Source organism: Quercus lobata, chromosome 8 (assembly GCF_001633185.2).
Source record: "Quercus lobata isolate SW786 chromosome 8, ValleyOak3.0 Primary Assembly, whole genome shotgun sequence".
Lineage (NCBI taxonomy): Eukaryota > Viridiplantae > Streptophyta > Magnoliopsida > Fagales > Fagaceae > Quercus > Quercus lobata.
In genome coordinates, this window is record NC_044911.1 from 37,245,180 (window position 1) to 37,261,213 (window position 16,034).

At 38.3% G+C, this 16,034-nt stretch overlaps 1 protein-coding gene across 1 annotated transcript; it reads right to left on the reverse strand.

Moving 5' to 3' along the window:
- Positions 1 to 5,042: 5,042 nt before the first annotated feature.
- Positions 5,043 to 10,961, reverse strand: LOC115956819 (protein VTE6, chloroplastic-like). The gene is made up of 5 exons (XM_031075105.1): positions 9,997 to 10,961; positions 9,467 to 9,720; positions 6,035 to 6,158; positions 5,361 to 5,465; positions 5,043 to 5,183 (listed from the first exon to the last, which is right to left on the reverse strand). The coding sequence occupies exons 1-5, from the start codon at positions 10,444 to 10,446 to the stop codon at positions 5,043 to 5,045; spliced, it is 1,074 nt and encodes a 357-aa protein (XP_030930965.1). The 5' UTR covers positions 10,447 to 10,961.
- Between the last annotated feature and the right edge of the window lie 5,073 nt (positions 10,962 to 16,034).

Consider the following 16,034-nt stretch of genomic DNA (forward strand, 5'->3'; position numbering starts at 1 on the left):
GCCTTTATTTGACTTGTCTTTACATTCTATCGGAAATAAAAAAGCAAAAAATGACAAACTCTTTCATTCTTTTTCTGTTAAATAATAAAAAAAAGCGCAATTCTATAAGGTTGAATAAAAATTCAATTCATTTTTTTATATTGATATAATTGCTATGCTTCGTGCGTGACTCGTTGGTTTTTGTAGGGTTGGTAGTCAAAAAAACGGACTGGCCCATAGTATGAACTAATAACTATCGAACTAATAAACAACTCACCGCTTCATATTATCTGAAACAGCTTCATAATTTATGGCTTTAGAATATGCCAACAGGACTGAAAGAAGGCCATAGAAAAACCATCAGGACCTAGAGCCTTATCGCCATTAAATCCTTGAATCACTCCAAGCACCTTATCCTCATTAAAAGGTCTATCCAACCAGGCTGCATCCTCCTCAGATAATCTATAGAATTCCAAGTCATTCAACATTTGAAGAATTTTGTATTTCTATCACCCTCTTTAAGATAGAGAATTCGAGATTTTTGCCACCAACAGATTTCCTCCAAAAGAGTTGTCTTTTCCAACTCACTTGTGAGACGTTCCTTTTCCAAATTCTCAACATCAGACAAGGGACGAGTTTCCTCCAGAGAGAGTCCAAATCACTAAGACTCATCCATAACCTTTTTTTTCTTCTCTTACATATGACCAAAATCATCCTCATTCCATTTTTCAAATCGACCTTCAAAGCTCTCAGTTTATTAGCAATTCTATAACTGGGAGATCCCTAAAAATTATAGGAGTCCCACCAAGAATGCACTTTCTCGACAAAACCCTCTGCCTTTAACCACATGTTCTCAAATCTGAATGGTCTTTTACCCCTCTAAAAATTCCCCCCTTCTAACAGAATTGGAAAATGATCTGAGACCAGTTTAGCCATCCTACGCTGACAAACAAAAGGGAACTTATCCTCCCAATCAGGCAACAAGAGGAATCTGTCAATCCTAGATCTCGATGCCTCAACACAAGAATTAGACCATGTGAAAGCATCCCCTTCCAAAGGAAGATCTAGTACACCATGATCTGCTATGAAATCAGAAAACTTATGAATAGCAGGGGTAAAGGATTCTGCACCAAGGCGCTCTAACGGGAACCTCACCACATTAAAATCACCTCCCACACACCAAGGCACATTCCACCAACTTCTAATCCCGGCCAACTCCTCCCACAAAAGTTGTCTATCTCTATCAACATTAGGGCAATAGGCCCCAGAAAGAGCCCTCTCAAAGTTGTCAGCAACATTCTTGAACCGACAAAGAAACAGAGAAGCGACCTACTGCCTCCATTTTTCCACTACCCTTCTATCCCAAAACACCAAAAAACCTCCAAAGGAACCAATTGACCCTAAGAAAACCCAATCAAAATGTTGGCAACCCCATATACTACATATCACCCCTCTTGTGATTAAATCCATTTTTGTTTCCTGCAAACAAACAATATCTGTCTTCCATATCTTGATGATGTTCTTGACCCGAAGCTGCTTCTCATTATCATTCAGTCCCCTAACATTCCATAAAATAATTCTAAGATTAATTGATGCACCATTAGGTCCCTATCCCTACTGACACTCCTTGTCTTGGTTGATCCATTCTCATGATTTCAAGAATTCACATATTCTTCAACTCCTGCTTCCCTTTCATGCCCATCTTTGTCAATTTCTTCTGGGCACTTTCTTCAACCAGTTGCTATTTTTTCCTAGCCTCTAGAGATAGAAATAATCCAACCTATACCTTAAGATTCTCCAAGGAAGTGCCCACTGATTTCTTAACGGCTTGATTTTTCCAGTAACCCAAAGCAACAACTGAGTACTGTTTGTTTGCCTCATCTTCAACATTCTTCACTGGAGATGTCATTGCCGCTGTTGCGCTTGCTGTTGCTAAAGGCGCTACAAACATGGGCTCCTCATCCACATCAGTAGATAAAGCATCCCAGGCTACATCGCACTCACAATCATCAGCCCAATTCAAAGGAAGCCCCTCCTCCCTGAGCAAAAGCTCCTTTCCTTGCCTGCTTACACTATCTAACTCATCAACTGAGCCCAAAAACTATATGAGACTTCTCTAGAGATCAATAAAGGGAAAGTGGAATCACCACTTGTCTTCCATCTCTCAATTCAAAAACCCAATCTCTAGAGTTGCCCCAAGACCACCTATCCAAGCCATAAAAAATAAATAAAATAAATAAAAACCAGCCTAATTGAGGGCTGAAGCTCCTTGTTGGTTTGGGCAAGAGGAACGAGCTCAAGATCGTCAGACCAAGCTTCGGAAAGAGTAGTCCCTGAATCCGCAACAGCAACACAAAGAGATGAAGACTGTCGACCGCAAAAGGATGAGAGACAGCCCCCATCATATCATCGTGCTAGTGGGACAATCTCCTTTAGCCCATCTAGGAAGTGGAGGAGAAGAAAGGATTGTTAGTTGGATTTGGGGAGATTGCAGAAATGTTAACTGGTCTATATCAGTATGTTGTTGGTTTTGAGGGTATTAATAAAGAGAATAAATTCAATGAGGACGGGGTGTAAACCTTACACCAGCCAATAAGATCATGCCACATCAGCCTTTTACTTAAGACTCATTGTAAAATCAATACATCCTAATACACCTAATAACATCTTTAAAAAAACTCTATTTCACGTTTTCAGACCAGATGTGAAAAAGAGTCCCTAAAATCTCATCTCCCTCCTCAACTCCTCATTCTCCTGCCACAAACCTAGCCTAACCTCCGTTTACCGCCGCATTACCTAGCCAGACCTCCACCACATCAATTCATTGGAGTCACTATTGAAACCTTGAAAGTGGAATATGTGACTTCAACGTTTGTTTTGCTATATTTTGTTATTGGGTTTTACTAGGTGATTTGCTATGTTTGGATATCTTGTCGGTATGGGTTTTGCACAGTAACATAGAATTTTGTTTTTTGTTCCATAGTCAACATAGAAACATAGAATCTTGTCTTTTATTGATAGTCGACGGAATGATTGAGAAATCTCGAAATCCATTTTGGGAAAAAGAAGAAATCAAGAAAAATTAAAACTTGAGCAAACTTGCTAAAACAATGAGATTTCAGTTTTTTTTTTTTTTTTTTTTGGGGGGGGGGGGGGGGTTGGGGGGGGATAGGAAAGGATGAGATTTGGGTTTAAGTTTGTTGTGAAATCAAAGACATTGATGAAAGTGGGAGTTAATTGAGATGCTATTAGGTGTGGCGGGATGTATTTCTCATTAAGTAAAAAGCTGACGTGGCAATCTATTATTGGATGTGTAAAACATGGGTTTTACACCCTGTTCTTACCAAATTTGGACTCATTAACAAAATGTTTGATAGGTTGATTGATGGTGGCTGCTTTGGTAATGATGAATTTGGGCTTGTGGTTTTGTGTTTGATGTTGGTATTGACTTGAGTTTGGTAGTATTGATGTGTGGGAGGTGATTGGGCTTGATGGGTTGGGCATGTGGATTTGAAGTTGATGGCTGTGAAGAAGAGGAGGTTCCAGGTAGGGAGAGATTGGGCTTTTGTGTGATGGGTTTCGGGGTAAAGTGAGGTAGATGTGGGGAGTTGGGTTGTAGTTTTTGGTTGGAAAGGAGGATTGAGTTTTGAGGTTTAGTCTTAAAATGGGACCTACGAGGTTTAGTTTTTCCTAGACTCTTGCAATTTTTGTATTTGATTTCCTTTACCTTGTTCACTCCCGGTGCACTAGGGTGTTCCTTTTTTATCAATATATCTTATTACTTATCAAAAAAAAATATATAGATTGGCCCTCTTCATTAATGTTGGCCCATTGCACCTCCCATTGCCATTAAGGACCGCGTGCTATTTTCATGTGGGCATTTAAAACTACCCCAGCAATGATACCATTCAAATCTGCCTCATGATTGACAAGCACAGGTTTTGCCCCAAAACTAGTACTTTTTTCCTTCCCAACTCCCCCATATCCTGTGTATCTCGCTTAACGATGCCATTAGTCAACAGATTTGAATTTTCAGAAGAAAGCAAAAATTAAAAATAAATTGTAGGTGATATGTGTGATGCATTAATTATTAATTAATTTGATAGTTCTCAATTTATAGATATATTTAGTTTTCAGATTATTAGTTATACAGATTATTAGTTATACTGTTATAGCATTATGAGTTAGCAGTTGGCAATGTGGGCGAGTTTAACAATTTTATTTGGTTAAATTTGTGTGACATTTTTATAATTTATTATGTCTTTGTTTCTATCTAAAAAATAGTTAGAATACTGTATTAATTAGAAATAGTTAGAATACACTATATAAATTATTCAAGCACATGGTCTACACTCACTCACTCTATCACTCACCCACTGTCCCCACAACACACACTAACCCCACTACCAACACTAATAATTTATAACACACTGCATTTTTCCACCACACTGTAGCCCATTTAGCCACATCCCCACACCCGAGTTTGTCCTCTCTAAAAGTCTCTATTACGTAACTCTTTTTAACTACTTTATTCTAGAACTCATTGTCTCCAAAACACAAAAGTCATAGAAATAGTCTGCCACACTTTACTATTGCCACATCTTACTTCTCACATCTCGGCTCAGCAAAACACACAAATACACTCAACAGAAAATCATATCACAGTCAAAGAAAATTAGGAATAGGCTTCAAAGAGAGAGAAATACTTGTGAGATTGAATCACAGATCTGGTGAGGCGAGGACTGAGGAGTGGCTGGTGGTAGCACAATTGTGGTTTGTCCACATCGGAGCTCTCCGCCACACACTCTCTCTCTCTCTCTCTCTCTCTGACTTAGAACTGTTGGGGCAGATCTGGTAACAGATATAGTTCAACTCTCGAACTCTCTTTTTCTAGTCTATATGACTATATTGGTCTCTTGTTTTTTCTAATTTTTTTTGTCAATGGGCTGATCTGTGGGTATCAATTTTTTTAATTAATTTTTGTGAAGTTTTTATTAAATTTGTGGGCTGTTTGGGCTTATAAATGGTTTTTTTTTTTTGTTTAATTTGTGATGTTATTTGTGTTAAATTTTGGTTAAGGGCCAAGATTTTGAGGAGGGGGGGGGGGGGGGGATTGTGGCCAACATGGGTCCGTCCCTGACCTTGCCCCTGCCCCACCAAAACCCAGCAGAATCCACAACTCCAAGACTGGAACAAGAAGTTGCCTACATGATCAAAATAATTCAAAGTTCAAGATGACTAATGATCTATTTACCAATGCCATAACCTAACATTTGTAATCCGATAAAACCCAAAAAAATTCTACTACAGACTGATCAGACTATATTCAAGTAATAGGACTCAAAAAGTTTTGCAGAATTATTGGGATATGAATTGCATACCCATTGAAATCCTTCCTTCTCTTGAAGTGCAGCACCTATTATGCTCTCACCAACATTAGCAACCTGGGAAGCTATTATGCATATAATTGCTTCAGGTGCACTTATCTGTTTCACCAGAAAAATACAAAAAAGGAAAATAAATTAAAATATCTCAAACTATACAAGTTTAATTATTAAGTCGAGATATAATCTGGTTAAGTCATTCTACATAGTAATCTCAACAACAGTAATTACAAGGGTGCCAAATACAAAGATCATACATTATCCATGTCCAGGACATGCCAAAATCAAATAATGACCATATCCAATAAATTCCAACATTATCTTATCATGGATATCCAAAAGCTTAATGCATTTGCTGATTCTTATTTCTTAGAAGTCACATTTTATAGAAGTGAGTTTTCGATGAATCAACTTTTCTTTCCATTTCTTTTATGCATATATTAGTAGGTGGAATATCAGTGGACTTATGAGGGACAGAAATTTCTGTTGAAAGAATCACGACTGCAATCTTCTGATTTTTTTTTTTTTTTTTTTTTTTGGGTGGGGGGGTGTTGTGGGGGACAAAAATGAAAAGGAGTTTTTAATATAAATAAGAAACAGATCCAGAACAAATTTTGACCAAAAAAAAAGGAACAAGTATTCAATAATAGTGGGAAGACGGTGTAGAGTACCTCACGCATGACACAAGCAACAAAGGAAAGAAGAATTGATGCTAAAAGTCCAGCAATGGTTCCCTCGACACTCACAGCCCCTTCAGTTCCCCTTGGGACTGTCTTAAACGTCGTAACTAGATACCTGCTCAGAAGTACCGATTTAAATGATTAAAAACAAATATTGAGAAGTAAATATTAAAATACATGCAAGGGGCAAAATATCCCAAAAATAAATGTTGATTTTGGAAAATGCATGTCATGCTTTAAGCAAGGCCCCATATACTGAACACAAAATTACCAGAAACCAATTCAAACAATGTTGATTTGGTATTAAGTTACACATTCACGCTGCATGAAGCTACAAACTTCATGTGATATAAGCACACTAGTAGTCAATAAACCTCAAATCTTAGTTCATTAATACTATCTTGGAAAAAATTAGCATTAATAATCCAAAGGTGCCAGCAATAGATTATTATCATCATTATTATAGTTATTATCAATATAACTATCAGATGTTTACACGTGATGCATGTGGATATCCAAAAAAAAAAAAAAACCTATTTAAAAATAGATAAAAATGCTATGTCTACAACATTTTCATAACCCTTTCACAACAAACTCTAAATGGCAAGTTATTACGGATTATTATTGGTGGGACAAAAAAGTAATTTCAATAGGAGGTTCAAATTAAAACCAATAACAACTAACTACCTATGATTTGTTATGAAAATGTTGTGGACGTAGTACTTCTCAAAAATAAATGTAGAGTAAATAGATGTGGGAAGTTTTTGAGAGAGAGAGAGAGAGAGAGAGAGAGGAGATACCAAGGGTTATGCTAAATAGATCATGAACCCCTTATAATCGTTAACCATGAACCACTTATTTCTATTTTTATTAAGCCAATATTTTAAGTATTCTTGAAATTTCTTTGATTGTTTTTCGTCTTAGTTGTACATCTCTCATATTTTGCTAAATAGATCATTTTCTCTAGGGTTATCTAGGGTATGCAATAGAGGACACTAAAGAAGAGAATCTCCCTCTCTAATAGAATTCATTATTGTTCTTATTATTGACAGTAGATGTGATTAAGAAACAAGAATGCATTGAGGAAAATGCAATGAAATTGGTAGACTAAAGCTAGACATGTGAACATAAAGTACACTTTTAACATAATAGTTACCAAAATAGGCAAATATAATAGGGATTGCTCACACACAACCACACACAGAGGAGATACCTCATCAGTACACAGCATATGTACACAAGATTCTCCAAAGTTATAGGAAAAATTACAAATTACTCCCTGTGGTTAAAACCTATAATAATTACATTCCCTGTTAGTTTCGGTGGTAAACATTTTTTGGAAAATGTTTTCTGCACTTTATGGTGTTAGATACATCAGAAAACAAAAGCCAACAGAAAAGTAAAGTTTGGTCAACCAAAAAAGAAAAAGAAAAAGAAAAAAAAAAGAGCCTTTTGAGCGGAAAGTGTCTTTTAAAAAACAGAAAATGTTTCCAGAATAATCATTACTTATGAATAGCTATTCTTTAAAATGATAAATAATTATTCATCTCTAAATGGGTTGCAATAGCTATTCCTTGGTAGGAGTAATAATTTTTAAAATTAATATATTTCCAAATAAACAAACTTTCCATATACACATTACAATTTTAAAAATAAAAAATCATTAAAAAAATAACTCATCTCTATCAAATTTAAAAGAAATCATTTTTAAGAAAATATAATTGTATGAGTAAGATATTTCTTAAAATAAATTGTAAGTTTTATTCTAATGTTACAACTCAACCAAACTTGTGAATAGGTTTAGTTATTCCATCACAACATATTTTATTCCTAGTTCCTAGTAATAAGGATTATCATTCCTGTAATAATCCTCATTCAATGTACCAAACATGCCCTTAGCCTTGGGGCTACATATAGTAATAAGGGTGTCACAAAAACCAATAAGAACTAGAAATGTCATCATGTAGGACCCATGACCTCACCCTTCAGCCATTCTTATGGAAGTACCATTTCAGCTCTAGCCCACTGGCTTATCAAGGCTACTAATGCCTCAACTTTCTAACTTTCTATGACATAATTCATGTCCACTGAGGTTTGAGAAACATTTTAGATCATTGCCATCAACGCAAAAGCCTCAACTCTGCTTGTCCAATATAGCAAATTACACTGGTAAATGTAATAAGGAAGGAAAGTTGATGTAGGACAAATTGGGGAATCTGTCTTCGTGTGGTTGTGGCGGGTTTAGGTTTAAGAAGAATTTTGGATTTTAAATTTGAAGTTGTTGAAGAAACATAGGGTTGTATTAGGAATTAAAAGGCGGTTTGATGACTTATTTGATGACTATTTGGTAGTAGAAAGTATGTGAGGATTTAAGGCTTTGATAGGTAAAAGAAAGGGCCTGATTTAGGATTGTAAGGAAGAAGAAAATGAGAGATTTTTTTGGTGTTCATGCGCTGTATCCTGAGTGAACAGTACCATAAAGAAAGAAAAGGTGAGGAAAAGAGAGAAAACATCACACAAAGGTCAACACGCCCCAACGCTCAAAATACTCAATAATTTTATTTTTTTTATAAGTAAAACACTCAATAATTTTATTAATCAACACTTCTCCTTTGATAAGCATTAATATATCTAAAGACTTCCTTATCCTAGCAGTATTAGGACTCTTGGGAGTAGTAATAGGGTTACTATGACTAGTAATCTAAAACCTAATAAAATACTAACTTGGACCCAAAGATAAAAACCTAAGATACTTAGAATTTTCTAGATAATTCTAGACTCAAATAAAGTATCCAATTACCCATAATTCACAGGAATGGCAGAAATTACAGATTTGCCGCTGTCTATAAAATTGACCATAACTAATAAAATAAAAACCCAAATAGAAAACTGTTTTAACCCTAAAAAATTTTGGAAAGTGGTTGTATTTAGGAATTAAAGGGTGAGTTGATGAGTTATTATATGTTGATTTGGTAGAGAAACATGTTTGATTTTAATGTTTTGATAGGTAAGCAAAAGCACTTAATTTAGAGTTGTAAGGAAGAAGGAAAACAGAGAGATAATGTGTTCAGAGTTTGTGCAAATAGTACCAATGAGAGGAGTGAAGAAAAGGAAAACAAATTGGTGATTCTGCAGATAGTATTTCATATATCACTTCACAATTTTGCTTCTGCCATTTGATTCATTGTTTTTTTTTTTTTTTTTTTTTTGGCTGAATTGCCATTTGATAGATTGAAAATTAAATTTAAGAACTTAATGAAAATCTTCTTAGCATTGAGCAACAATACTGACCCTAAATTGCATATAGGAAAGATAAATAGGCTTTAGATTTCCACCATTAGCTAACATTTCATTCATTAGTGAGTGAATTAGAAAATGTAATAATAAAATTAAACTAAAGATGCATTATTACTTCATACTTACGTTGTTTTACCATATGCCTTCCCTATCTCACTTGAGACAGTATCACTCAACTTAGTACAAAAACTGGCAACAAAGCCGAGTTTCCAAAGCTGAGAAAAAGCAGGTCCCCCAACTTGAAAAATTGAAAGAAATGCACAGATGCAACCAGCAGCACTGGAACCAATAACACTGCCTGGTCCTCTTCTTCCCTTTCTCTTCTCAGCAACCCCCTGTGCCTCCTTTTGTGCCATTTTCACTTTCGTTACTGCTGTCCCCTACAACATATATAACACATAATTCCATTATAAGAAGAAGAAGAAGAAGCAGCAAAAAGTACAACTATAAAACTTAGGTCCAGTTCCCTAGTTGCAATACATTAGGATAAAACTTATGCAATCATGTGTTCGGATTTTATGGTCAACAATACTACTGCACACATCCAATTTCACAACATGCTCATAAATTAACCTCTTTTTTTTTTTTTTTTTTTGGGTGTAGTTTTCACAAAATTAGAGAAGAAAAAAACAAGAATTGAAATGGGATTTGCTTACAATGATGAAGTAAGTGGCAACGAGAAGGAAAGCAGAGGGACCAAAAGCTCGCCATGTGAGAGTGCCCAAAAGGAAAGCAGAGGCAATCCCTGAGAGAGAGAGGCCAGAAAGCAGAATTGGTAAACCCAATACAAAGATCAACATGTTGCTCAGGATTGCCGACTCCCACGTGAGAGAAGAAGATCGGATCAGCGCCTTTTTAACTGCCTCTGATACCGACGATGATAAAGCGCACTGGACCACCATCTTCTTGCTATTACTATTAGGGTTTTGGTGGTGGAGATTTAATAGGGTCCTTTCGCTTTTGCTTTTAGTATGAGAATGAGAGAGAGAATGGTGGAATTGGAATTTGAATGGGAGAAGTGAAACGGGTTTGGTGTGATTGTAATTGTAAACAAGAAGACTTGACCTTGGCATAATAAAACTACTATTCATTGTCGATATCATCATTTTTTATTCCAAGGGGGACTTCTCACTACCTAGTACCATCCTTCAACAAACCATGCTATTCACAAAACCCAATTAGATCAGAAAAAATCATAAATCCCAGCACCGTCAAACCGGACCGCATCCACCACACAAATCAAACTAAAAATAAAAATAGAAACCTAGAAACCGCCGCACCCACCCCACAAATCAAAGCCAAAAATCCACACAAACCCGACAACCACCGCACTCACAGTGAAAATATCAACATAAACCTACAAAAATCAACTTTCAGGCGCCCAATCCACCACATCTACCGGCACCGCCAGATCGCGACAAAACTAGCACCACCATCACCACCCATGAGATAAAAGAGAGGGAGAGTCAGACGACGAGATAACAGCTTCAGCTACTTCACATTTTTGTAACGAGAGTGGACAGTAAGATGAGATAGAGGGAGAGTCAGACGAGGAGATGACAGCATCAGCTACTTCAAATTTTTGTAACGAGAGTGGACAGTACAAATACACTTCCACTCCCTATCGTTTTCTTGAGTCATTTAAATATTATTACTACGATTCTTTCTTTATTCTTTTTTTATTCTTTTTTTAATCTTTCTTTATTAATTCCCAACCATATATTTTTAAATACAATTTTTAATGCGTTATTTATTATTTCTTTATTCTCTTTAAATATTATTTCTATCTTGTTACTTTACTTTTCCTTTATTTTTTTTAATATTTCTTTATTCATTCGCACCTAAATTTCCCAAATCTCTCAATGGGTCCAAATTTTAAAATTAAGGGCGGTCTTTTCTTCAATGGACAAAATTAAGGGTGGTCTTTTCTTCAATGGACCTCTTGAAGCACTTGAGATAACAATATAGTGAGTTCTTAGTTTTTATTTATTTATTATTTATTGATTTATCATTATCCATTTTTTAAATTTTTTCAAAATAATAAAAAAAAAGTGTTACGTCCTTTCACAACATTTTCACACTAAATCACATGCGGTAAGTTGTTATTGGTTCTAATTTGAATCCACAATTTAAATTACACTTTTGCTCATTCATAACAACTAGTAACAACTTACCACTTAAAACTTGTTGTGAAAATATTATAAATATAGCATTGTATATATATATATGATCATAAAAATTTTCTAATTATCATTAACCCAATTTTCCACCACATACATACACACCACTTTCTCCATAGTCGCTTGTCCTCCTCCTTACCTCCAACAAAATGTGATTTTTTGCTTTTATTGTTCTGATTTCATTAGGCTTATGAGAAAGATTTCTTTTTTGTTTCAAATCTTTTCGAGTGTGTTTTGTGTTTTTGTTCTAATTGTGGTATGTTTTACTTTGTAACCATTGAGATAGAGAAAGAGAGAGAGTGCAAAACGAAAGAGAAAAGGGATGAGGGAGAAAGAATAATTATTTTATTCAATCGGTGATTATTTTAATAGTGAAAAATGTTTTTTGGTAGAAAAGGAATATATTAAAACTAAACAATAGCCAACAAAACCGGACAAAGTCTGTTTACAGAAACACCACAGACATCATCCTCCAAAAAAGAAAGCAGATCCACAGGAGGATTAGAAAATATAACAAAATCATTCTGAAGGCCCGTGCCTATTTTAGCTAAGAGGTCTGCACATCTATTGGCTTCTCGGTACACATGTCTGACTCTCGTTTGGGGGATTTGATTAACCAGGTGCCTGCAATCTTCCATGATAGAGTAGATAACAGTATTAGTGCAGCTATGAGAGCTTAAGGCATCAACTACTGCTTTCGCATCTAATTCAATACAAACAGCCTGTGCTTGAATTTGAAGACAGAGGCGAAGGCCGTCCCAGAGAGCCCAAAGTTCTGCCAAGAAACTGGTAGCAGTCCCGATCTTCCTTGCAAAACCTGTTACCCAAGAGCCATTGCCATCTCTAATTAAACCACCTCCTCCAGCCAACCCACCACTTCCAGTTAACGAACCATCAGTGTTGAGAGTCAACCACCCCTCACTAGGCTTCTCCCATCTTATACTCTTCAAGATCCTCCTTTTGGTAGCTGAATGATTGCAAGCGCAGAAAACAAACTCCACGGCACGGTCCAAGATTATTTTGTCCAGATTTGGGTTCAGACTTTTATTCCTAAACACGTGTTGGTTCCTATCTTTCCAAATCATCCATGATGATGTTGAAAATTTGTCACCAATGAGTCACACCGTGCTCGCGACTCAGAATCGAACCTGCACGACAAAAACGATCGAGAGAAAACCTTTAGAGAGCACCGGTATGGGGCCGGCCTAACACTCTTCGAAGATCAAGTCAGGATTCGTCCTTCCACTTTCTAAAGCGTTAGAGAGGGGTCAATTAATCTTACCTCGATTTGTGAGAATGTCGGCCCTTTTATAGTGGTGGAGAGGTGGCTCTTTACCTCCAGATCTTTCCAATGTGGGACTATAGTGGTGGAGAGTAGGCTTTTCTTCTAGAACTCCATATCTTTCCAATGTGGGACTCTGATACCAATCTTTTCAGGGCTTTACTTGGTCATTTCGGATTATGGGCCCTCAGCGATGGGCCTCCAAGGCGCGCAGGATCACCTCTACATAGGCCCAACAGTTTATATCCGTCAGGCCCATTAAGGTAGGCCCGTCAGGACTCATATTTCATCATCTTCAGTTGCCCCCTTCACCCCAATGATCCATCCGCTTCTAGGTCAGAGGATCAATGGGGTGACGATCACAAAGTACGAGCATGACGGGTATTTTAATGACGGAATGAGATCCGTGAGGCTAAGAAAGTTTACACTAATTGTCGGATTCATAAAAGATAAGATGACGGTTCCAGACGGATCAACCCGTCAGGAGAAGACTCATCAAGTTGATGGTTACATGAAGGGTTCAATTTGTTGAAGTGTACTGATAGGTTATCAGCATTTATTGAGCATGACACGTGTCAATCTCTAAGTGGCCGTTGTATAGGATCGAAGCGTCGCTTCGTCTTCCGTGCATCTCCTATATATATATAAGGCGCCTTACTACCATTTTCACAATTTTTACCCTGAAAACGACTGTCAAAGCGAAACCGTCAACCTTGTCAGAGCACCCCGTCGTGGTCGAGAATCTACCGATTATAACAACCGTCACCCCTAATCCGCCAAGTGTGGTAAGTACTTCAATACATTATCAAGTACATTTCCGTCCATGCATTGTTGTTAGGCTTATTATACCCGTCAGTGATTACAAACCCGTCAGTCTTAGGTTTTATCGTCAATTGTAGGAAATGTCTAGTGCGTCAAGTAACCAGTCGGTGGTTCGTGACGGGACGGAATACGAGAGTGTATACCCGTCTGGTCATAAGGACCAAGAGAGTCCCGGCGAAGATAGGAGTCCGTCCGCCTCCTCTTCGTCCTCTACAGATGAGGATGTGGAGATAGTTGAAGTAGATGGTTCTGATGACGACGGGAATCAGGCACTGGAGTCCGTTGTAGGTGCTGATGGACTGAGGAAGTTCATCATGTTGCCAGAGTGGACAGTGCATAAGTTCACATCCGTCATCAGGGAGAAACATTTCAGCACTTTTAGAATTAACTTCCAAATACCGGACTACGTTTCCATCCGTCTGCCCCATGTGTCGGAGAAGTGTTACTATGAAGGGGTAGAGAGTGTCGGGATATACGAGCAGGCGTTGAAGGCAGGACTTCGGTTCCCGCTCTCTACACTTCATAGGGAACTTTTACATTACCTAGGGCTGTCCGTCACACAGATATCCCCTAACGCCTGGAGAGTCTTCATAGCCATGGAGATTCTCTATGGTGCATGGTCGAACGGAGAGAGGAGACTGACGGTACGTGAATTTCTTCACAACTACCGTCCAGATGAGATCTCTGGGTCAAGGAGGATGTATAGCTTTGCTAGTCGGAGCCCCTTGTTGAAGGTGATCTTTGAGACCCCAGACTCAAATAGAGACTGGAAGAGTCGTTACTTCTTCCTGGAGGGTAGCAGATGGATGAACCATCCAGGGGAGACGGAGTACCTGCCCGTTGACACAACCTGGGCAGTGATAAACCAATTGCGTATGCACCCGTCTTAGTTTTGTTCTGCTTTTCATATCCGTCCATTTTTATGTGTATATTCTGATCGTCTTTCTTTGTAGGTAGACGGCGCCCGCAAGTTAGCCTTGAGGAGTTCAGTTTCCTTGAAGAGATTTGCAGAAAAACTAAGCCGGAAGAAAGGACCTGGGCCAAGTTAGTGAATCCAAAAACAATACATTGGTATTGTGACGGTCCAGAACCTACTCGCGAGGCCATTGCATACGACGAAAGAATACACAAACGTGAGTCTGTCAACTTTCACTCTTGAACTTAGCTTTTAATGAGTAAAAATCTTAATCCGTCCTGTATTTGCAGAAATGGACGACGCCAAGAGAAGGGCGATGATAAAATCACTAGCCGTCGAGCAAAAGAAGACGGGTGAAGTTGTTGTTCCTAAGATGCCGGGGTCGTCGGCTAAGAGGAAGCAGCCGCCAAAGTCTGACCGTCCATACAAGCAGCCAAAGGTTTCCTTGGAACCTGTTGTGGGCTTGATGGCTGAAGGTATTAAGACCGTCACCCAAGCCAAACATGGAACCGGTAAGGGCTTAATGCATGCCCCACCCGTCAACGAGGAGAAGCCCCCTTCCCTTCTCCATGACGACTCGAAATATGCCTTGGAGAAACTTTCGTCGATAATTTCCGCAGAGGATTACGAGGATCTGGGGAATCATTCGACGGAGGCAATGGGGGAGACGGGTTTATTCGCTGTTGGACAGGTAACTGTTTTTCTTACCGGTTTACATCCGTCATTGTATGCCCGTCCACTCTTTGCTCTCAATCTTACACTTTGACTTTGCCTATTTCAGTCCTTAGTTATGATGAAGGGTTTGATGGATCGCTGCCTCAACCGTGAAGCGGCTCTGGAGCGTGTACAGACAAAGGCTGGGCAGACGGAGGAGGAGCTTAGCCAACTGTACAAGTGGAAGTCCAAAATGGAGCAGAAGTTTGAACTGTCTGAGAAGACCAGGCAAGAGTTCGAACAGAGGACGGAAGAAGCTGAGAAGGCCTTAAGGGTAAAGGAAGATGAAGTGAAGGACCTGAAGAAGAAGCTCCGTCAGGCCAAGGAAGATGCCGTCAACGAGTATCGCGACTCAGAGGCATTGTTGAAGGAGCTTGGGGGATCATTCCTTCAAGGCTTCGATGATGCACTCCGTCAGATAAAGAAGGCCTACCCAGAGCTGGACGTCTCCATGATATCCGTCAGCGACCAAGATCAGACATCTGCTTTGCCCGTCGCTTCAGACAACACGGAGGACCTCTTTGGAGACGAAGCAGCTCAGGGTGACGGAGAGTCCGCTATGCCGAAGGAGATTCCTGTTGCCGACGCCAAGAAAGTTGATTAAACCCTTGTAACTGTTGAGGAGGATCCGTCCCCTTTTTAAATATTTTTAGTACTTTGTAAACGGTTTGTTTTAAGTTTGCTATTGTATTGAACAATGTTTTTCTTTCATAATATGCTTCTTCATTATTTGTATCCGTTTAAGGATTTTCTCTCCGTCTCCTTGCATATTAAGCGTTA

Coding starts and splice junctions, on each gene's coding strand:
- LOC115956819 (XM_031075105.1), bottom strand. CDS start 10,446: ATGATGATATCGACAATGAATAGTAGTTTTATTATGCCAAGGTCAAGT. Junction 9,721..9,996: donor TTGCCACTTACTTCATCATT/GTAAGCAAATCC, acceptor TATATGTTGTAG/GGGACAGCAGTAACGAAAGT. Junction 5,466..6,034: donor TTGCTTGTGTCATGCGTGAG/GTACTCTACACC, acceptor CTGGTGAAACAG/ATAAGTGCACCTGAAGCAAT.